At 43.1% G+C, this 24,611-nt stretch overlaps 1 protein-coding gene across 1 annotated transcript in view; it reads right to left on the bottom strand.

Annotated features, from left to right (window-relative positions):
* The window catches only part of RAB31 (RAB31, member RAS oncogene family), a 129,809-nt gene that overhangs the window by 14,416 nt on the left and 90,782 nt on the right, over positions 1-24,611 (bottom strand). The window contains exon 6 of the mRNA XM_019418481.2: positions 2,680-2,789. Within this exon, the coding sequence (XP_019274026.1) occupies positions 2,680-2,789 (110 nt within the window). The remainder of the gene's footprint in view (positions 1-2,679; positions 2,790-24,611) is intronic.

Here is a 24,611-nt window from a genome sequence, read left to right on the forward strand (position 1 = left end):
TTGTGAAGAAATTCACCCGAAGGAGTGAAGACGCCCCAGCGCTTACAGCACCTACCTACAAGGTCTTGCTGTGGGCCGAGTATCTAGAAGCTTCTTTGCTAAGGCAATTTTTTTTTTCTTTTTTGAGAGAGCGGGCGAGCAGGGGAGGGGCAAACGGGGGAGAGAGAGAGTAAGAGAGAGAGAGAAAGAATCTCAAACAGGTTCCGCAGCCCTCGTAGAGCCCAACGCAGGGCTTGATCTCACCACCCTGGGGTCACAACCCAATCAAGAGTCAAAGGCTTAACTGACTGAGGAACCCAGGTGCTCTGTAAGGCAGTGTTAACCAAAGCATAATGAAACAGAAGCAAGAACTTGTTTCTTTGACCTGGAAGACGAAGTGATACAGCTGTTCTACGGCTTATACAGGAATTAATTATTGGAAGCCATCATTACCCACTGCTTTAAGCAAAACACTTGCTTTTTCTTAAATGAAGCGGACCACCAAGATCTTGGGAATTCCTTACTCAAAGTCCCCATCACCTTGAGCCATAAAGTCGTCCTAGGGGTGAACAGGTGTATACTGGCTGGACCGCCCAAAAAAATATCTTTCAAGTGGAGATGTTAACACTTTCGGCTTAGGCTTATTTTCTTCCTTGCGGTTCTTATTTCGCTCTTCGTTTTAATAATGATCTGTGTAAGCCTCAGGAAGTGTCCCAGCTCATGAAGAATCCTTAAGCTGACTCTCAGGTATGCAGAGCACTGTGTTTCCTTCACCGGGCACTGCTGGCCACACCATCTGCCTTCCAGGGCTAAAGCTGGGGGAAGGGCTCTAGAACATATAAGGAGCTGCACAAAGGGAGGGGGTCAATGTCATCAGGAGCTCTCTAGCATCACTAAGCAAAACCTTTAATCCAAACAAAGTGCTGAATGGTCACACAACTTGCCTAACACACCAGAAAAGCCAGACGCTGCCAGAAAAGAATGAGTTTGATCCGAGGGAAAATGAGGTTAATGGAATGAGTTCAAGCCAAACTCTCTTAAGAGGCCGCCCAGCATTCCACAGCTACAGAGGACAGCTGAGCATTCCATCTATGGCCCATTTTCAGGACGGAGCAGGAGTCTGGGGATCCAGGGTTTCCAACATAAAATTACAGCCTACCACCCTCAAGTTCAACCACTAAGGTCAATGCACTTGGATTGACGCTATTTTGTTGAGAGGGTGAAATAACAGCGGGCGAACGAACCCTTCTGAAGGAGGACAGGAGGGAAGGTGACGTGGACCCCCATGAACAAGTGAGGCTGGGCCGTGCAGGCCTTAGCTGTGCGTTCTTGCGCATTTCCGTATCATGTAAGTAACCCCGGTCAGAGTTCCCCATCTCCAGTGAATTCCCCATCAAGCCAAGAGAAACAAACACAATAATCCCTGCTGTGGGTTCTCAGAGCCTAAAGTAAGGAACCAAAACCAGTTAAAAGGAAATCAAATCTGTTCTGGGAAATGAAGGCCCCTCGGACATTGAGAGCACCGCCAACTATGACCTCAGGCAGAAGAGAGATCAAACCGTCAGTTTCCCCTCTGGAACTCCCTTCTGGAATTGTCTGGGGCCAGATAAGATCTTTGGGAACAACTGCCAACTGTTCAGGGGTTCAACTTTTCATAAGGCGGGGACCCTGGGCCTCTGCACCTCAGTAAACATGGACGCTTCTGCAAAGTCCCCGATTATGCTCTGGAGGCATCTCAGGACAGTTTCTCAAGACAGCTGTCAGCAGGTAGCTCTCTGAGGGGACCCAGCGCAGACATCTTTACCAAAGAAGCTGTGAAGGGGAAATCTGGCCATCAGCTGGGAAACAGCTCTGAAATAAAGCTTACTTATGGGGAACCAGCATAAAGGAAGAGAATTATAATGTGACCCTGAACAGGAGACAAAGAAGAGAGCGGACCCTCCACTAACTGATCAGAAATGAGAGAAACCTTTACAAAATCGACTGTCTGCCCAGTCCCCGATTTCTGGTTTTGAGGGATGGAGACTCAGTTTTTGTTGATGACCCCCAGGCAAAAGAAATTACTAACTTATTTTGGGTTTTTTGTTTTGTTTATTTTGTTTGCTAGAGTCCTTCCGTTTAATGCACGACGTTAGTTTTCTATACCTTATCACTACTTATTTTATTTCTCTTCCCCTCAACATACGAACATAAAATGCTACCACATACACAACCTTTTTTGAGTTTACTTATTTTAAGACAGAGAGAGAGAGAAGAGAGAACCGGCAGGGGAGGGGCAGAGAGACGGGGAGACAGAAGACCTGAAGGGGGCTCTGCACGGACAGAAGAGAGCCTGATGTGGGGCTCGAACCCACGAACCGCGAGATCACGACCTGAGCCTAAGTTGGACGGCAACTGACGGAGCCACCCAGGTGCCCCATACTCAACCGTTTAATTAAAATGACTTATTTTGCAACAGAGGTACTTTGTTTTGATTCATAAAACACAGAATCAACAGGGTAAAGCACAGAGCTATAGAAATTCAGAATCGGGAGGCACATATAGGTCCAGACTCACAAGTACAGACAGACTTTTATGTCCATGGCATCAGACAAATTCACACCGAGGGAAAGCCTGAGTGCAGCCCTCTGTGATTTTATGCTTTGACTCCCAGAAGCATGCAAATGCAGGCAAAGCTGAAAATGCAATTCAGGTACTTACTGATTCCTTGAAAGAGCTCTTCGATATTAATAGCATTTTTTGCACTTGTTTCAACCACGACAGCACCTATGGATTCGGCATATTCCTTAGCGTCCTTCAAGGGAACTTCCCTGGAAAAGAGGTCACACCCGGACAGAAATGAATGCTCATTTGTAAAATATAAATAACCCAACAGACCAACGAAAAGCTCACGTGGAAACAGCTCCTTTACTGTCCTGCAGGATGACTCGATTGCTCAGCAAGTATTGAAAACCTAGTATGGGGAGAACATTTTAAAATCTGGTCTGTGGCATCCCTGGAGGTTAAGATGTGCATGTATAAAATGCTGTCCCTGGTCACAGAGGGGAAGAATTCTAGATCATTAGAAAAACTCGTTATGAAGATGGCAGCATATATTCCAGCTTTCAGAGTTAGGGCTGATTTCAATTCTTTTCCCATAAAAATGACTCATTATGTATTTTCAAAATTTTGTGCATGCGTGTGCATGGTCCTGCACACACACATGCTTTTGTAGAATTTTTGCATATTGTCTTTCACAAATCAGAGAGAATATGTGACATGATTTGAAGGTCTGGTAATTGATGTGGTCATAGCTACAATGCAATATGACATAACCGGACTTTCACCTTTAAGAGGCTGTTCCTGCAAAGGACGTGAACTCTATTTAAATGAATAATCCAGAAAGACATTTATTGATCTATTTTTAACGTGAAGATGCTGTGGCGGATCTGAAGGTTAAAAAGACACCAGTCCTATTCTCTAGAAGTTTAGTCATTTATTCAACAGATATTTATTGAGCAGCTATTATATACCAGTCTCTCTGGTAGGTGCTAGAGAAAACAGTAATCCCCATCTTCTGGAACCTACCTGAGAGCAAAGACAAACATCCATAATTACTCTTAACCCACAACACGGTAACATCTGCAATATGGGGATAATAAAGATGCAATAAAGCACTTCAGAATCATCGGAAGTGTACAGAAATACAGGAAGTACAGGAGTACAGGAAATGTACAGAAGTACAGGAAGTGATGCATTTCGATCGATGGAATCTGGAAAGATGAGTGGAGTGCGGCCAAGAAGGGCGTAGAACATGAGTAAGAATTTGTGACGCCACCACCTGAAAAAGGCCCCAAGGCAGGGGAGTACCTCATCCCCAGATACTGTTAAAAATCAATTCTGCACCCAGCTCTGCCTTGGATGGATTTGCAAGTGAATGGTCTCAATGGACAGGAGGTCTTGAGATGGAAGGGGGTAGCCAGGAGGAACCACAGCAAATGGGCTAGAAGACACCCCACACCTGTCTCATGCCCAGCTGCCACTGAAGGACAGTAGGGCAACAGAGTCAGCACCACATTCTAGGGGAAAACGGTACACAAAATAGGCTACAGTGGGGAGTGAGGAGAAGAATTTGGAAGCCCCTCTCATGCTGTGGCCGAGAGAAAATACAATGCTGGACTAGATGGATGGCTACAGGAAAGAAGAAACGTGGACAGAAAATCAAAACTGGGAGCAGGGTGACGAGACTGTATCCCTCTCCCACCTCTTTCCCGTTGCTTCACTCCTCCAAATGCCTCCTGAATGGTTTTAACTGGCTTATAAAGTTACTGGGGAAATCGTCCTTGGCATTTAAATTCTTTGCGGACCCCAAATCATATGAGAGGAGGGCTTTTCGGGTGCCAGCTGGAGAAGGGCCCAAGGAGTCAGCCGTGGTAAAGGCAGCTGCCCTTGGATTCCAAACCAGAGAAAAAAAGCCTCTTGAGTCATGTCCTTTGGAATCTGTTCTTCCATAATCTTTCTTACCAAAGACCCACTGGGAAAAACCACGCTCCTGAATCTATACTCTCTATTGTTTTCAACATACAAGCCCCAGGCTGCTCACTAAGATTGAAGGGGGAAAAAAAAAGAAACTTGAGTTCTTTGATGGCAATGAATTTTACATTTAAAACATTCCAGAAAAGGGCTCTTCTGCCTTCAGGTTGGCATGTTACCCTAGTTTTCATTTCTTTCTGGCAGTCTTTATCAAACCACAAATAGAAGGGTGGGGCTCATCTCTGCCCAAATGTGGTTTCAGGTAAGACAAGCCATGTCTTGCTAATGTCTACCTGGGGTACAGGTGATTCTGGCCAGCAAGGAAGCTTTGGAGACCCCTTAAGTGAGAGCAGATTACAAATACAGTTAAATGCTTCCTTAGCCCCCCTTTCCTGAGTCCCTTTGTGAGGGAAAGAGGAATAGCATAGTTTTTGCCAGGATTAAGGCAAGTGGCTTTAACACACAATCCAAAATATCCGTCCTGAGCATAAGAGTAAAAGCTCACATGGGCTGATTATCTCACAGTCTACAACACCGGACCTTGAAATGGAGAGATAAGAAAAGTGTGTCCTCACATTCTTCCATGTTTAGAAATGGTCTCATGAAATAAATGATTCTTCCAAAGGGACACAGTGAACCAGGGGTGGAGGCAGGGTCTAATCGAAGACCCTCTGGCTCTGCCCACTTTGCTCCCATCAGGCCTTGAGCAACATAACCACCCAATGGGCACCCATGTTCCTGAGGCCATTCTTTCGATCATTATAGACAAAGAATATGTGAGGTTCAAAAGATCCTCACGCTGTAATACACTGGAGTCAAGGGTGGAAGCAAGGGAAGGGCATAGCCCATCCTAAAGAAGAGGCTCTTACTCTGAGGCTGGAGGGTCAGTGAAAGTCCTTCTAACAATGAACCGAGACCAGAAGGACCAACCACTCTTGGGTCTGTCAAAATATATTTCCTCTACAGTGATATAAAAAGAAATACGTATGTGCTCCTTCTTCTTGCTTCTCGGCACAGAGTTCCCGAAACCAGGAAGTTTCCTATGTGGCAGGCGTGTCTTCTGTTATTCACAAAGGCCCCCCCTTATGCCACACCTGAGTTTCTTACAGGAAGGGGCCCCTAGGGAGCTTCAGATGGGGGCTGGCTGCCAAAAGATCCAACCCCACGATTAGAGGGTTGAAACTCTCAGCCTTGCTCTCCAACCCTGGGGAGGGGAGAACTGGAGACAGATTCAATCCTGACTAAATAATAAAACCTCAGGGGAAAGTCGCGAACACAGGCTCGGAGAGGTTTGAGTTGGTTGGTGAACACGTTGAGGTGCTGGGATGGTGACAACCCATGCCCTGCTCTATTCTTCCCTTCCATTTGCCTGGTCCTGAGTTGTATCCTTTATAGGAACATTGTAATCCTAAGTCTCATGCTCCAGACTGAGAACTCTGTTCTAGTGAGTTATCAAAACCGAGGTGGAGGGGACATGGGAACCTTCAAATTGGTAGTCTGCTGGGCAGAAGTGGGGTTAACTTCTTAACCAAGGTTTGCATCTGGTGTGGGAAGTGGACTGGTGGGGGCAGTCCTGTGGGACTGAGTCCTTCATTTGCGGGATCTGTGCTAACTCCAGGGGGTTACCGTCAGAAGTGAACTGAATGGCAGGACACCCAGCTGGTGTCGGCAAATGGTGGTTGGAACAAACGGGTATAGCTACGGTCTGAAGAAGAACCTTACAACCGTGACGATTTCCTTCCTCAGAGACTCTTGCAGGTAAAAGAGCGACCAACTGGGAACGCCTCCAGCTGCAGTTCAGCAGAGGCCCAATGCACGACCCTCAAGGCTGGAAGGCTGCCGTCACTGGCCCGTGATAACGATTACAGGAGACTGTGGCATCGAGTGGCTTTTGTTCATTTTTTGTGGCAAATACTTATCAAGTGTCTGCCATATGCTGGGCATCGTGCTAGGCATTGGAACAGGTGAACGGAGACTAATTAATTTTCCCAACCCAAGGTTTCAACAGAGCTCGTCAATTTTGGTGGAAAAGACTGTTTTTCGACTTTCTAGACCAACCCGTGTACAGAATTGCGGACTCCTAGAAATCACCCATGAGAGTTATTGCACACCAGCCAGGAAGTGTAGACTGGGAGTCCTCCCTGGGTGCCCCTCCTACCGCTGCTCCTTCGCCCTCTTTTAAGAGCTGATGGTTTTCTGCCTACCTTATGTGTCAGCATCACATCACCCAGGGTTTCTTTCTTGACCATCTGCAGTCCTACCCCCACTGGAGAGCAGCCACAGGCAGGCCAAGTAGTCAGGATAGAGGCAGGCCTGCAAAACCAGGCCTGGTTCCCTCTGGAGCCAGTGGGAGACATGCAGGGCAGAGAAAGTGGGAAAGCTGGCGACCATGGGGGAGACTACTGTCCACTTACCAGGAAAACACTAAATTCAAGGCATTGTCCGAAGACACCAGAGTCAGGGTCAGAACCAAGAACTGAGTGATGGGGAGAGACAGCAATACTGGCCAGGCTTAGGGGTAGAAACACACAAAAGGGGAGTCTTTTTCTAACCCATTTAGTATTTGAACACGGTCCACACAGCAACCTATCACGTGTCTCGGGCCACAGCACTCAGAGGCTCTCCGTGGGGGGGGGGGGGGGGGTTAGAAAACAGCATTCTTGTGGGTTCCAGAGTTTCAACGGGCTGTGCTGCCCAACCAGGGTCCTTGTTTTGTTGTTCGTGATGTAACCTGGCAACATGGCAGCTGACTCATTTTCATTTCAGAGGTATTTAATTCTCCATGGTCCTCCTCCTTTGATGGCACAGAGAGAGGAAGTCACGTACCCCCAGGAGTTCCTGCAACCCTAACCGGAGAGGGAGGGGGATCAAACCAGGAGGCTAAAGGCAGAGTAATGCTGTATCCCCACTAGGGGTGCATTGGGAAGGTTCAGTTCCATGGGTTCCCCCTGAAAGTCAATGGATCCAGGCGACTTCCACTGAGCCTCCACGCCTGTGTCTCCCCCACCCCACATACCTGTGCCTCCCCTGCCCCAGGTCTTATGCCCCTCATTTTACCAGATGGGGCGAATGCTCTATAACCATTCTACATGTTAAGAAATTTGATCTTGGGGCGCCTGGGTGGCTCGGTCGGTTAAGCGTCCTACTTTAGCTCAGGTCACGATCTCACGGCCCGTGAGTTCGAGCCCCGCGTCGGGCTCTGTGCTGACCGCTCAGAGCCTGCAGCCTGTTTCAGATTCTGTGTCTCCCTCTCTCTCTGCCCCTCCCCTGTTCATGCTCTGTCTCTCTCTGTCTCAAAAATAAATACACGTTGAAAAAAATTTAAAAAAAAAAGAAATTTGATCTTATAAAGTGCTCAAAACAGTACCTGGCACATAGTAAGTACTGTATCAACATTTCATTAACCAATCGTGACAAAGCTCCATCAGCAAGGATGTTGGCACGGTACCAGTTTCTTAGAGAATGCCACCAAAAGGATCGAGGAAATGATGCAAGTGGAGGAAACAAGTAAACACGAGGCTCTAACTACTTCAGAGCTTGAAGGTCCTTCATGGGTTTATTTGAGTCAACCCCTCTAATTTTATGACACAGGAAGGCCTCCAGGCCAGTCATCACTGTTCCACAGAAGAATGGGTGAATACAGGCTAGATCAGCCAACTCATGAGATACGTTAAGTTTGATAAATTACCCCAAGATTAAGTTGTAAACATATTTTGTAAACATAAATTCAACACACTGTAAGCCCTTTCTGCATGAAAAAAATCTGACATTAATTCTAAGGAACCTGTATTCAGAGACAGCGAGCAACTTTTCGTAAGCCATGAATGTTTCTTGTTCTGTGACGTTCTTGTACGTGTTTTCTAACCACTTTGGTTTGGATGGTTTGGATTTTTTTATTTATTTATTCATAAGTGCTCTTTGCATATGAAGAAACCTAGCCCTTTGTAATATATTTTCCACATTTCTTCAGCTTATCACTTGTGTTTAGATCTCTGCCACACAGTCGTTTTTATATAGTCAGATTTATTGATCATTTTCCTCTATGGTTTCTGAGTTTTTTATCATGATTAAACAGTTCATTACAATTTCAAGATTATTTTTAACAGTCATCTGCTTTCTCTAACTTTTATGGTTTTGTTATTTTACACTTAAATCCTTGTTCCAGGGGTGCCTGGGTGGCTCAGTCAGTTAAGCGTCTGACTTTGGCCTAGGTCATGATCTCACAGTTTTGTGAGTTCAAGCCCTGCGCCAGGCTCTGTGCTGACAGCTCAGAGCCTAGAGCCTGCTTCGGATTCTGTGTCTTCCTCTCTCTCTGCCCCTCCCCTGCTTGTGCTCTCTCTTTCTCTCTCAAAAGTAAATAATTATTTTTTAAAAAACCCTTGTTCCATTTTGAATTTATTTTTTTCTCATTTCCCCTGATGACTAGCTAATTATTCCAAAACCATTAAATGATTTATCTCTTTTTATATTTACTTAAATATCATCTTTGTCACATACTAAATCTATGTATTTCACCCTATTTCTTGATTCTCTACTCTGTTCATTGATTTTCTGTCCAATTCTGTGACAATGTTATATTGTTTTATTACTGAATCATTAAAATAGATAACAACATCTGCTGGGATTAGTCCCTCCAATACTATTTTTATCTGTTTATTTTTTCTAGATGAATTTTAGGATCATTTTGTAAAACTTCTTCTTGAATGTTGTTTTGGTAATTTGAGCGGAATCTCAGTAAATTCATGGTTTAATTTAGAGCAAACTGACATTTTTACAGTATGAGTTTTCCTATCCAAGGAAAAAGTACACATTGTCATTTATTTAAATGTTTTATGTCCAACATAGATTGTTAAGTTTTATCTATATAGTTCTTGCTCAATTTTTTGCTAAATTCATTCCTAGGATTTAAAATACTTCCAAATTTTAAAAACCACACACACACCAGAAAAGTTTATTTCTAGCTATTTGACATTTGTATTGCTAGTATAAAGAGAGTTTTAATGTCAAATTGATTTTCTAATTGGTTATTATTTGTACATAGGTGAAGAATAATTACGAGGTAGACAATCATGGTTTTCCTAATCCTGCTAGCAATTCAGAAACTTCCTATGAAAACGAGGATCACATGATTCATATATCAGATTGGCCAAGCTGTAACAGTTTAATATCTGCAGTGTTAGAGCGGAGAGAGAGAGAGAGAGAGACAGAGAGAGAGAAAGTGATGCTCATGCACTGTTGGCAGGCTGGCCATGTGATCTCAAAGAGCTCATGGAAGGTTAAATGCAGAAAAACCATATCCTCTAAGAAGTTTCCAGGTAGCTTAGAGCAGGTGCAGAAAAGTCCTCATTTTCTTGGAAAATTAAACACATTAAAACAACAACAACAATAACAACACCCTTGATGCTACAAGCAAAGAGACAAAATGAGGATAAACACCCAAGATTCCTATAGTCTGTCATGTGCAATTCGGCCTTCTCTAGATCTCCCCAGAGGACATCTGTGAATCTTTCAGGGCCTTGTTTCTCAGGTGTGTTTTACAGACCGCCCATCTCGGTGATTATTTGGGGATCATTAGAAATGAACACCTCCATGCCTCAGACCTACTGAACCAGAAGGTCTATTAGGCAAGTCCCAGAAATAAGCATTCGAGCAACTTTCCAACAGCTTCTTATGCATTCTATAGCTTGAGAACAACTCTTTTAGGGGGTGGACTATAAAATACTGAGTTTGGTATTTCTGCTGTCTATCCAATTCATAACCTGACACTCTTAAGTTACAAGTTTGGAAATCTGTACTAAGATGACTATACCAGGACATAATCAAATAAAAATGTTCAGACACTATTTTACAGGTGATACAATAAAAGAATAGTGGCCTCGTGAGCTCTTCTCCAAAGAAACTTTCTGGTGGTTCAAGTGGGTTCTAGAGTATATGTTCCATTTCTAAACTATCATAACAGCAATAACCAAGTGTTTCATATTCTGCCGAATTCCCGGAATAAAGCCATGAACATTTCACTTAAAAAGGTTTGCCCTAGGGGCGCCTGGGTGGCCCAGTCAGTTGAGCGTCTGACTTCGGCTCAGGTCATGATCTCACAGTCTGTGGGTTCGAGCCCCACGTCGGGCTCTGTGCTGACAGCTCAGAGCCTGGAGCCTGCTTTGGATGCTGTGTCTCTCTCTCTTTCTGCCCCTCCCCCACTCTTTGTCTCACTCTGTCTCTCAAAATTAAAGAAATTAAAAAAAAAAAAAAAAAAGGTTTGCCTTATATTGTTCCTCTCTCCCCCCGCCGCAGCCCCCTTCCAAGGTCAAGCTTAAGAGACCCATGAGTAAGTAGTGGGGCAGCAGTAAGCAGGGCACAGTTGTTCAATGTCTGGTGGAATTCTTTTTTGTCAAAGCCATCCCACGTGTTTTAGGTATTCTCGCCAAAAGCAGCGGGAATCATTCACAACATTCCATCAGAATCCAGCAGAGAAGGGCTGCTGTCTGAGAAGGCTGCTGTGTGCCACGAGATGGTCTCAGCCCTCCCCATGCCCTCAAGCAGCCACTGAAATGAATAAACAGGGCATGTTAGGTCACATTAGCACATATTTTCTCTAAATATGCAAGATATCTGTGTCACACGTAGACGAGGCAACCATTTTAGCAATAATCAACGCGGCAATAATTAAAGCAGTTTAAAACGCCAGTTCTTCTAGACAACCAGCTTGGTTCCCCTGTGAAGTGCAACGAAAACCAAAATGAACTTTCTTTTAAAAAACAAAGAATAATTGCCAGCTTCACAGTAAATACCTGACTGGACAGTAACACTTCATAGTGACCTAAGTGCTTACAGTTAAGCACTTGACATGTGTACCCTGGAAAGAATTTCTGTTCCCATGGGGCCTTGCTTCCTTATTAATGTGTATCCATAACTGCTATTCACCTGGGGCCAAATTCCTGGTGTCAAGTTCAAACAAGCAGTGTCAGGTTCTCGTCACAGACTTAAATGGATTGTTTCTCATGGAAAATGTCAGAGTGAGAAGTGAATGAGAGCTGAGCGGAAAACATGGGTTTCTCTAGGGAGACCCGGCCATTCCTTTGCTTCTTAATATCCCTTTCTCCAGACAGAAATTTAGGCGAGTCCTGGGAAGCCTTCCAAAGAGAACCAGAGAACCACAGGAAAGAGTCTCTAGCTCCAAACCCTCTGAGCAGAATATGATCAGCTGCCATTTTCCCTTGGTAGTTTGCAAATTATTCTCCCTCACGGATTTCTACTTGAGCTTTCTTCAAGAACACTTGTTCTGGAGAGGACTATCAGGTTTAAAGCGGGGCTCTACACCATCTTAGGCTCAGGACCCGAGACAAGCACCTTAACCTTTGTGCCTCAGTTTCCTTATTGACAAGGAGGGAGAAGGAGAGTGACTCTTTCAGTGGATTATGAAGATTAACATGAATTACTTATAATAGTGTGTGTGGCACACAGTAAGAATTCCATTCCTGCTAACAATGATGATGGTGATAATGACCCTGTTTTCAGTCCACTCCCTAAGTAAACAGTACATAAACAGAAGTAAATATCGTGCCATTTGAAAGAAGTCATTGAGATGCTATAATTCTTAATGGAAGTGACATTTTGAAACTCTGAAACTTTGTGCAGCATGCAAAGGAAAAAGAAAAACAATTATTGTATCTTCTTTTTTAAATTTTTTTAAAAGTTTATTTTATTTTTGAGAGGGAGAGAGAGAGACAGAGAGGGTGAGTGGGGGAGGGGCAGAGAGAGAGGGAGACACAGGATCCAAGCAGGCTCCAGGCTCTGAGCTGTCAGCACACAGCCAGATGAGGGGCTCGAACCCACGAACCGTGAGATCACAACCTGAGCTGAAGTTGGCGCTTAACCAACTGAGCCACCCAGGCGCCCCAGATTATTGTATCTTCTAAGAAAATATCCAGGAACCAAAAGCTTACCTCTCTGTTTAATAATATATCTGTTAATAACTTTAGAAAACATCCTTCCCCTGCTCGCTAAAGAAGGTTAGAATCAGCCATGTGGTCCTGAATTAGGGTTCAGAAGCATCAACAGGAACTTATGTTTATCTTACTATAGATGCAGATGGACAGATACAGAAATAATTAGAGTTGACTTTTGTACAACATGATTGGAAGTACACGGGTCCACTTATATGTGGATTTTTGGATAAATACGGTATAGTACTTATGAATGTATTTTCTCTTATGATTTTCTTAATAACATTTTCTCTTCTCTAGCTTGCCTTATTGTAAGCATACAGTATATAATACATAAATAAAATATGTGTTAATCACCTCTTTATTTGGTTGTTAAGGCTTACGGTTAACATCAGGCTATTAGGAGTTGAATCTTTGGAAAGTCAAAGTTATACGCAGGTTTTCAGGTGAATGGGGGGCTGGCGCCCCTGACCCACACATTGTTCAAGGATCAGATATGTGTGTACACTCAAGTTAGTCTGCATGCATGCATTTCCTAGCTCTGCTCACTGAAAGGTCCTAGAACCAGTGACACCCCAGTGGCAACAAGCCAAGGCAGCCCAGATCTTGGTTTGCAAATACCATTCTTCGATAAAAGGAACCAAAGCTCCTTGGAGAAATGGCTAATTCTAGGGCTGAAGCTTAAAATATGCAAGATGCGCCGATAATATCTTGTTGTGTCAGAAAGTAAGGAAGTGCTCAAAAACCAAAAGGATAAGCATATGTTAAAGGGACACAGGAGCCAACAGGAAGAGCTCCCAGTGGCCAAAGCTGGAAGAATTTGAGCCACAGATTAAATAACACAGCACTGCATTATAACCTAAAGCATCAAATAAATACCTATGAGTCCGTGCTGATATAAACAAATGAATGAATAAATCAGTTAAGCGGGTAGAGGTGACAAGTTTCACCTGCAGAAGAATTCCAAGCGATGTACGTGGATATTCCTTTCCCAAGGAGTGGGGCGTAATCCCTACCCCTTGCGTGTGAGCTTAGACTTTCTTCCAAAGAGTATAGTAAGGCAAGTGGATGGGTAACTTTACAGTGCAGAAACCTGACAACCAACACCTCAGCTGGGTGACCAAGGTCAACAACACCAGTAGTAAGTGGTAAGTGGTAAGTAATGAAACTAGCACTTTACCACTGTGGTCTTTCTCCCCCAAGCCCCTAACCCCAGTCTAATCATGAGAACAGCATCAGACAAACCCCAATGGAGAGACAGTCTCTAAAATACCTGACCAGGACTATTCAAAACTACCAAGGTCATCAAAAACAAAGGAAGTCTGAAAACCCGTCACAGCCCAGAGGAGCCCAAAGACACATGACAATTAAATGTATTATGATATTCTGGATGGAATCCCAGAACCAGAAAAAAGAAAAAAAAAAAAAGGATATTAGGGAAAAGCTAATGAAATCTGAGTAAAGCATGAACTTTAATTAATAATGAAGTATCAATCACAGTTCCTTAGTTGTGACAAATGCACTGTAGTATAATAATAGGGGCAGCAGGGATGTGGGGCGTATGGGAACTCTCTGTACTATCTTTTTAACTTTTCTATAAATACAAAACTATCCCCAAATTAAAATTTTTTTTTAATTAGCCATAAAAACAAACACACACACCCAACACACACCTCACCACATGGAGATTTAGGTCCTACCGCTCCCCTACCTGCCACCAGACTGCCACATATCTCCTTCCAAACCAACCTCATGAGATCCTCTCCGGGGCCAACAATGACTATTGAGTGATTATAGACCATTTATCAAGGCTTATAATAAATCTGTAAGAATTCAGTCAGCACAGTATTGGCATACAGATGGATAAATAGGCCAACGGAACAGAATAAAGAGCCCCAGAAACAGCCCCATTCAGGCATGACACATGACCTATGAGTGATATGGCATGCACATCAGTGGGCAAAAGTAGGCACTTTACTTACAACGAATACAGCTAACCAACGAATACAGCTTACAACTGGGAAAACTCCGGCAGCATACACAAAAATCAATTCCAAGTGATTTAAAGACAGGTAGGGACATAAAACTAAGGTTTTTGTTTTGTTTTGTTTTGTTTTGTTTTTTTAAAGACCATCAATATAGGAATGTCGTCACGATCTCGGGGGTGGGGAAAGATATCTTAAATAAGACTCTTTCCTCAGGCAAAACACAAAAACAAAACAATAACAAAGGAAAAACACTGATAATTTCTATTACACAGGAATTGAGGCCCTCTGATAATGCAAAGCCAAAATAAAGAGCGGAAAGCTAAAACATAAATTTGAAGAAGCTATTTCAACACATACCTATGTGAAGGGAATAGCATTGTATATATAATATATACACATATGTATATACATATATATACATATTGTATATTTTATATATATATATATATATATATATATATATATATATATATATATATATATATATATATATTAAATCCCTTGAATAAACAAGATTAGGATAAAGAACAGAAAACAGAAAAGTGGCAAAGACTTGAATAGGCTCTTCACGTAAGAGGAAACTTGAATGGCCACTAAACATGTAAAAAGACGCCAACTTCTTTATTGGTAACTGGGGAAATGCATACTGAAATTACTCTCAGATGTCACTCCATGCCTCAACATCTTATGGCACCAAGACCTGGCAAGGACACAGAGCAACAGGAGGGCTCATGCACCACTAGTCTCCACTTTGGAAGACACTGGCATTACCCAGGAAAACTGAGCATGTGCACACCCTGCGACCAGGCACACTCTTACACAGCAGAATCTAGAGAAGTGCTTAAACATGGCACTATGAGATGCAGACAACTATCCAGGGGCTCCTGGGTGGCTCAGTTGGTTAAGTGTCTGACTTTGGCTCAGGTCATGATCTCGTGGTTCACGAATGAGTTTGAGCCCCACATCGGGCTCTGTGCTGACAGCTTGCTCAGAGTCTGGAGCCTGCTTTGGATTCCGTGTCTCCCTCTCTCTCTGCCCCTACCCGGCTCATGCTCTGTCTTTCTCTCTCTCTCTCTCAAAAATGAATAAGCATTAAAAAAAAAAACAAACAAAAAAACCCAAAGAATATCCAAGAAGTCGTATTCACAGTAACACCACCACAGAAATAACTCAAATATCCCTCAACCGTAGGATGGATAAATGGTGTCATACTCATAAACTAGAATAGCATACAGTAATGAAAATGCACCAAATCCAGCTAACATTCTTTGGGATGAATCTCCCGGGCATATTAAGAGCAAGACGCAAGTCGTCACACAATACATACGGTGAGATTCCAGTTCAAAAACCAGAAAACCCAAATCTGTTACTACATGAGTGGTAAAGCATAGAGAAAACAAAGAAATGATTATCCCAAAAGTCAGGGTTACTTCTAGAGGGAGAGAAGGATATATGGTTGGGGAGGAAAGCTTACTCATAGTTACATGGCTGTTCATTTTATTCTTTAAAATTCCCATTTTCTTTAAATATACATCAATGTTTTACATATTCTTCATTAAGAATATTACTGAAAAAGAGAAAAATCCCAGATGTTCTCACTCAGCTCTCTGGGGAGCTCAGCCTTCAGTTCCTTCCCTCCTGCTTCCAGACCAGCATCAAATGCAGGCCCAGCCACCTGCACAGCATCAGAAAGAGGTACAAACAAGGAAAGGCTCATCTCGGAGCACAAAACACACATTTAACAGCACAGATTCTGCTCATCTCATGTAAAGAAAACACTGTGTGCATTTTAATGCTGGTCATGATGTTTCCAGACCTTTTGGTGGCTTTTGATGTTCACTGGCTTTTGTGCTTTTAGGATTTGAATAAGTTGGATTTTTATTATTCAGCATCTCAAGTTGTGTTTCTTGGTTAGTATAATTTTAAACAAACTCCTATGCTCATTGTTGACCCACTATCAAGATTGGAACGAGTTTTGGAGTCACATATAAGAAATAAAAGCAATGTATATATTCTTAGCAAAACATATTTATTTCCAAATCTATTTTTATCTGCTAAAGAGCTCAAGTTTATCCAAAAATTTGAAACAACCCATGCCTGGCAATTCCAGAAATGGTTGATGTACTCGTGGGAAAGTCTAAAGGGGTACGAGGCTGGCAAACAGGTTTCATCTCTTTAACTGGTGGTAACCACAGGAAGCATTGTGTTAAGGAGCCCGGGGCCGCAACAGGATCAGGAGAAGACAGTGCCATGACCGACGGGCAACGGTGCCATGGGTACGAGAGATGGGCAAGGAGGAGGCAGAAGCGCCAGCACATCAAGCTCAAACCACTCACTCTGCATACGTTTACACTGGGCATAAACTGTCCCCTCAGTATCCACCTGCTTTCCACCATTCCCCAGGCTAACGATCAGGTAGGTATTCTTCATGATCTCTCCCTCATAACACGTGCCAAACTCCCTCCCACCTCCACGCCTCTGGCCATTGTCTTCCCTTCCTGGAATTTCCTCCTCCTTGACTGATCCTTAACAGTGCAGTGGCATACTTCGTCGGTAAGCCTTTCCAAATCATTCCAGATGACCACAGACTCTCCTTTTCCTGAATTCTTTTGTCTGTTCTGCACCATAACATTTGGAGCTTTATTGAATGCAGTCTTGGGTGCCTGGGTGGTTCAGTCGGTTGAGCGTCCGACTTCGGCTCAGGTCATGATCTCACAGCTCGTGAGTTCGAGCCCTGTGTCGGGCTCTGTGCTAACAGCTCGGAGCCTGGAGCCTGCTTCGGATTCTGTGTCTGCCTCTCTCTCTGCCCCAACCCACTTGTATTCTGTCTCGGTCTCTCTCAAAAATAAACATTAAAAAAATTAAAAAAAAAAAATAAATGTAGTCTTGTATTGCTTGTTAGATATTTTCCTCCCATGTGTACTACTCTTGGCTTTCCAAAGAGAAGTTAATAAGGAAAATACTTTCTTCTCCTTTTTTGTACTTCCCATAGAACTTTGCTGCACACAAAAAGCTACCAAAAATTATTTGTTAATCAAATGATTAAAAACTGATAGGACAAATTTCCTTCCTCCTAATACCCCCTAGTTTCACTTCTACTTCAGATGTTCTTTTCTTGGAGCACAACCTCTTCACTTCAGGAAGACTCTTGACTCACTGGGAGTGTCTCCACCAATCTCTCTCCGTGTTGCTCTTACAGATACCAGAGCTCAGAGACTATGGTTCCAAGAAGGGCAAGAGGACACTCAGTCCCTGATTATCTCCTGGGAGGAACTTTGGGTAGAAGAGCCATTCCCAGGTCTTTCAGAGCCACCACCCCTGAGTAGAAGGTCTCTCCCGATCTCCAACCCCTCGTTTCTATCATCACTTCGGTTGGGTAGCTTCCTACTGCTACCATTTGCAAAATAAAATATATTAAGCCTGAGGGGCCTTCTCCTGTCAACACTTCTCCTCCATGATCCTTCCTTCACCCCTTCTGATTTGTTCATAGCCTCAACGTACTGGTGAGGTATGGGATTCCAAGGCAAAGCCAGTGGGAGACCCCTGAGCTTGAAGGATTGGTCAAATTAGAATCCATTAAAAGAAACCAAATGTCTAAATGATCAAGAAAGGAAAGGAGAGTTCTAATATGTGGCAGTCCAAGGGGGTTCACATACAAGGTCATGAGTTCAAAATCAGGACAAGAAGACCGAGCAAAAGAAACAGGCCTGGGATCTACTACAAGGTAGGGGTAGGGTGGAAGTAATTTCTCACAGGAAAGTACTTATTTTCATGGCTACAGGTCAAGGCTTGGTTATAAAGCTGACAGGGAAACGTGAAGGGGGTAATTCTGGTTTAGGGGTCAGGGGTAGAATAAGATAACCTCTTCTTCCTCTGAAGACCTGGAGGATCTCGCCCCCATTGCCAACTAGGAAGATGGTTCCTGAGACACCTGAAGCCCCTCTTGTGAAAGTGCCATAGCCAGGTGACCCTAATCATTTGCCCAAGCTGAAGTCAACCAACTATAGGCTGGATATGAAGAAGACCCACCATCCAGGAGGTGGCTGGGTACAAGGTGCTGACCTAAGCAGGAGCCTGATGTTAATTAGATGGAGACAAACCCAATCATATCTCTTCTTCTGGTGACTCTCAGCGTGAGATGCCAAAGAGAGGGGGCCAGAGAACTGGCCGTGCTTCTAAAGGGATGACAGGATGATGGGTCAGGGGTGCTGGATCCTGAAAGGTGAAGAACCACTGTTTCCATTCTCCCTGAGGTCTGGAGAGTAGGAGGGAGGCAGGTGTGGCCTGTACAGGCTGGACATGTGCCCAGCTAGTTCTAGGACCTCCTCATTCCCCCCTGTCATCAACCCTATCACCTAAGGCAATGCTTTTCCAAGGATGGCCCTTAGACCACTTGTAAAAGAACCACTTTACAAAATGCATATATCTCCAGCCTTCTGATTATTGGATCAGAATCTCAGGAGCTGGATTCTGGAATCTGAATTTTTAACAGGTGCCCTGCATGATTCTCATGTTTGTGGAACTTTTAAAACTACTGAAGCAAGGTGACCTCTTTCTCTTCCTTTCAAGACTCGTCTGCTCCAATTCTCTGCCAGGCCCAGGAGAGGGCCATGCAGTCTCTTGTGGGCTCCCCGGACTTCCTGAGAAGGTTTCTTTTCTAGCTAGACCCCAGGCCAAATCTGCCCTCCTTCGAGCCACCTGGAATTAGCCCCATGCATCACTTGTTCAAAAACCCAGTGACCCACCACTACGTGGCACTCATGTCAGCGTTTCCTGCCACCCATGTGAGGCAAATTGCACAGCTCACTCTCTCTGCTCTGAGCTGCCCCTGTCCTTCTAGTTCGTGGGCCTCTCAGGTCCTGCATAATCAATTCAGCTGAGGTTCTCTTATTTTCTTGCAATTCTGTATTTCCCTAGAGTGTCCCCAACTTTGCAATCCCTACCTCAGCACGACCAGATGGTAGGACCCAGGGGGTAAGGAGATGGGGCCTTGTTTCTTGGGCCCCATCAGGAACCGTATACTCTCCTGTGATCAGAGCTGTGATGAGAGCTTTTCTCCAAGGCACATGTTCACTGCAGGAAAGAAAAGTGACAACCAGCACTTACTGCATGGACGGTCATACATACAGCATGGCCAATTCCAGTTTGCCTCCTTGCCTCAAAGAGGATGCATATGACTCCAATTTCACAGTAACCTGAGCACAAGGACATTTTGTCTAGAATTCATCAAGATATTCAGGAAAATCTCACAAAGATCAGGAGCCTAATAAAACAAGCTAGAAGGCCTGAATTCACTTGACCAGATGCTTCTGAATGCCTTTCACTCTGGGTAGTGTGGTCAGACCTTTATATCGTCTTCTGGAACACACAAGAATTCAAAACACAGTGACTGGATGGTCGGGTACCTCCTCCGTGAAGCACTTCTGTTCACAAACGTCTCAAGTGGGCTAAGTCAAATTCACAGCGTTAATTCCTTTTAAATTCCGCTACGCTCTCAAAACACGCCAGTGTTACCTCTTCTTCTGGACTTACAAGCTTACACAACCAAAGTCTGTTAGAGGACCCCGGCTCCACCTATATACACGCTTATACACGCATGTCAAATCTACGCACGGTCCCTCTCCAACCCCCCAGTGAAAAATAAAATAGAGCCTTCTGGCAATTACAGAAAGGCAAAGTGTTTCAGGATTAGCATAAAAGAAGGTCAAGCTCTAAATAAGGTCTGGAGTATAGAGAATTGGCTAACTCCCCAGAAAAATCATACCAGCAGGCACAATCTGGAGCAGCCAGACGGGCTGACCAAGAACCTGATTCCACTGCCATGGAAAGTGTCAACAGCAGATGCCCATTAGGCCCTATCATTTACCAGACTATTCCTGTCCAGTGGGAGGCAGTTTATATTCTGAGCAAGGACTCCCTGCTTTTCTAAATGGGAGTTTTAATACAGTTAATCCGTTTTTCTTTTGCACCCTATGTGTGTTGGGGATGGTTGAATTCATCATTTAACCCAATGTGCTTATGAAACTTCAGTCCACCATATATAATATATACGATATGCATATATGTGGTGTGTGTGTATATACATACACAAATCTACGTATATACCACTGCTCCAATATTTACTTATTATTTCTAACTAAATCAACCTTTTGTTCATTAATTTTTTTGAGATAATTATAGATCCACCCTGCAGTTATAAGAAACAGATTCCTTGTACACTTTGTCCAGGTTCAAATTGTAACATTTTGCAAAACCATAGTATAATATCACAAATAGGATACTGATATTAATACACTCTGTCTTATTCAGATTTTCCTAGTTTTATTGGTACTCATCTGTGTGCATTAAGTTCTATACAATTTTTTTTAACTTTTTATGTTTATTTCTGAGAGACAGACACAGAGAGAGAGAGAGAGAGAGCGCACATTAGTGAGGGAAGGGCAGAGAGAGAGGGAGACACAGAATCCAAAGCAGGCTCCAGGCTCCGATGCTGTCAGCACAGAACCCGATGCAGGGCTCGAACCTACGAATCGTGAGATCATGACCTGAGCCGAAGTTGGATGCTTAACCGGCTGAGCCACCCAGGAGCCCCATAAGCTCTACACAATTTTAACCCCTGTGTAGGTTCATGTGTCCACCACTGCAGAGAAGAGCACCAAATGGTTCCAACATCACAAGGGTCTCCCGTGTTGTCCTTTTATAACCACGCCCACTTTCCTCCCCATCCCCTGCCCACCACAACCCCTGGCAACCACTAATATGTCGTCTTCTTTTTTTTTTTTTTTTAACTGTATTCATTCATTTTGAGAAAGACAGAGACAGTGCAAGTGGGGGAGAGGCAGAGAGAAAGGAAGAGAGAGAATCCCAGCAGGTGCCCCACTGTCAGTGCAGAGCTCCAGGAGCAGCTCGAACTCACAAAACTAACTGCGAGACCACGACCTGAGCTGAAACCAAGAGACAAGACGTTTAACCGACCGAGCCACCCAGGCGCCCCTGCTAATATGTCCTCTATTTCAAAAATGTTCTCATCTCAAAATCTCATATAAATGAAGTAATATGCTATAAAACCTCTGAGATCAGCTTTATTCACTCAGCATCATTTCTCTGGAGGTTCATCCAAGTTGCCTGTACCAGTACGTTGTTCCTTTTCACTGCCGCATACGATCCCATGGCACGGAAGTACCACATTGTGCTGAGTCATTCACCTTTCAAAGAATATCTGGGCTTATTCCAGTGTTGGGCCATCATAAAAAAAAAAAAAAAAAGCTTCAATGAATCCTCACGTGTGGATTTTGTGTGAATGTAAATTTTCATTTGTCTGGAATAAGTGCCCAAAGTATGATTGCTGGGCATATGTAATTGCATATTTAGTCTTCAAGGAAACTGCCAAACTGTTTTTCCAGAACGACTGTACCATTTTACATGCACCCCAGCAGCACAGGAGTTCTCCAGTGTTTCCGTGTCCTCGCCAGCATTGGGTCTTATCACTTTTATTCTGCCAATTCCGACAGGTCTGCCGATGATGCCGAGCACCTTTTCAGGCCCGTGCTGACCACCTTGATATTCTCTCGGGTGAGACGGACTCTCCCCATTTTCAAATTAGGGTTTTTAACTGTTAAGTTTTAGTGCTAATCCTTTGTCAGATACAGTTTGCAGGTAATTTTTCCCAGTCTGCAGCTTGCTTTTCATCCTCTTCACGGGAGCTTTCGCGGAACAAGTGTTTTTGTTTTTGTTTTTGTTTTTTAATGTTTATTTATTTTTGAGATAGAGAGAGAGACAGAGCACGAGCAGAGACAGGGAGACACAGAATCCAAAGCAGACTCCAGGCTCTGAGCTGTCAGCACAGAGCCCGACGCGGGGCTCGAACTCACAGACCGTGAGATCATGACCTGAGCTGAAGTCGGACGCTCACCCAACTGAGCCACTCAGGCGCCCCTACGGAACAAATGTTTTTATTTTGATGAGGTCCCGTCTACCAACTTTTCCTTACATGGAGGGTACTTTTGCTGTCAAGTCTCACAACTTTTTACCGAGTTCCAGATCCTCAAGATTTTCTCTTGGGAACTTTTCTAAAAGTTTTCTAGTTTTACTTTTTACATGAAACTCTAGGATTCATTTCAGAGTTAATTGTTACATATGGTGTGAGGTTGGCTTGCAGGTTCCCCTCCACTATGGATATCCAATTACTCCAGCACTGTTTATTGAAAAAGCTATCCTTCCTCCATTGAATTACTTTCGCATCTTTGTCAACAATCAGTTGAGCATATTTATTTGCTGGGCTCTCTATTCTGTTTCGTTGATCTGTTTGTACATCCTTCTGCCAACACCACACTGTCTTGATTACTGTAGCTATACAGTAAGCCTTAATAGAGAAGACAGTGATTTCTTCCACTATATTCTTCTTTGTCAAGGTCATTTTAGCTTTTCTAGTACCTGTGCCTTTCCATATAAATTTTAGGACAAACTTGTTTCTGTTTACAAAACAAAACAAAACAAAACAAAAAACCAACCCTTGTTAAAATCTTCATAGGGACTACACTGAACCTATAGGTAGATCAATTTACGGAGAACTGACATCTGTTCTATATTGAGACTTCCAACTCATGAACATGGTATGTCTCTCCATTTATTCAAGTCTTGTTTGCTTTCTTTCGTAAGAATTTTATAATTTTCAGCATACAGATCCCATATATGTTTTGTTAAGTAGATATCTAAGTATTTCATTTTCTTTGTAGCAACTGTCAAGAGTTTGTGTTTTTAACTTCGGTTTCTGCATATTCATTTTTTTTTTTTTTAATTTTTTTTTCAACGTTTTTTATTTATTTTTGGGACAGAGAGAGACAGAGCATGAACGGGGGAGGGGCAGAGAGAGAGGGAGACACAGAATCGGAAACAGGCTCCAGGCTCCGAGCCATCAGCCCAGAGCCTGACGCGGGGCTCGAACTCACGGACCGCGAGATCGTGACCTGGCTGAAGTCGGACGCTTAACCGATTGCGCCACCCAGGCGCCCCTGCATATTCATTTTTAGATACAGAAATATAATTGATTTTTCTGTGTATATTGCATATCCTGAAACTTTGTTGAACCCAGTTATTAGTTTTTGGAGTTTTCTGGTATATCCCTTCAGAATTTTCATGTAGACAATCATGTCATGTACATACATCAACTTTTTAAACATTTTGCAATAAAATTTATATCACTACCACAAATGGAACACTAGCATCACTTGTCATAAAAATGTAATTCTAAAAAATAAGTACAATAAAGACAAAATATAATTAAATTCCAGCTAAATACAGTTGCCTGCAGAGGCCCCCAATGTTAAGCCTGAAAGCTTGCTCTTTCTCTTTCTCTTGCTCTTTCTCTCTCTCTCAAAGGAAGAATAGCAAATATAAAAATACGTGTTGAAAATTTATTAGCCTCAAACTCACATGGGATATTCTCCAGGATCAACCATACACCAGGCCATACAATAATCCTCAATACATTTAAAATAATTAAAATCATACAAAGTATGTTTTCAAATTACAATGGAATTAAATTAGAAACCATCAACAGAAATTTGGGAAACTAGGGCGCCTAGGTGACTCAGTCAGTTAAGCGTCCCACTCTTGATTTTGGCTCAGGTCATGATCTCACGGTTGGTGAGTTTGAGTTCCACATCTGTGCTGTTAGCACAGAGCCTGCTTGGAACTCTCTCTCTTTCTCTCTCTCTCTCTCTCTATCTCTGTACCTCCCCAGCTCACGTACACACACTCTCTCACTCAAAATAAATAAACTTTAAAAAAGAAATTTGGGAAATTCACAAATACATGGAAATTAAACACTACACTACCAAATAAAAAAATGGGTCTGAAAACAAATTAGAAAATACTTTGAATTGTATAAAAACAAAAATACAACATACCAAAACATATGGGATGCAGCTATGGCAGTGCTTAGAGGGCAATTTATGGCTGTAAATGTCAAAATTAGAAAGGAAGATCTCAAATAAATATGCTAACTTCTACTTCGAAAAACTAGAAAAAAAGGGAGCAAAGTAAACCCAAAGCAAACAGAAGGAAGGGAATAATGAACAGAGGGAAAATAAATGACACAGAAGAACAATGGAAAGAAATCAGTGAAACTAAATGTTGTTCTTTGAAAAGATCAACAAAACTGACAAACGTTTAGCTAACTGAGCAGGAA

The sequence above is a fragment of the Panthera pardus genome, unplaced genomic scaffold, assembly GCF_024362965.1.
Source record: "Panthera pardus isolate Hobbes unplaced genomic scaffold, ASM2436296v1 HiC_scaffold_15, whole genome shotgun sequence".
In the NCBI taxonomy this organism is placed as follows: Eukaryota; Metazoa; Chordata; class Mammalia; order Carnivora; family Felidae; genus Panthera; species Panthera pardus.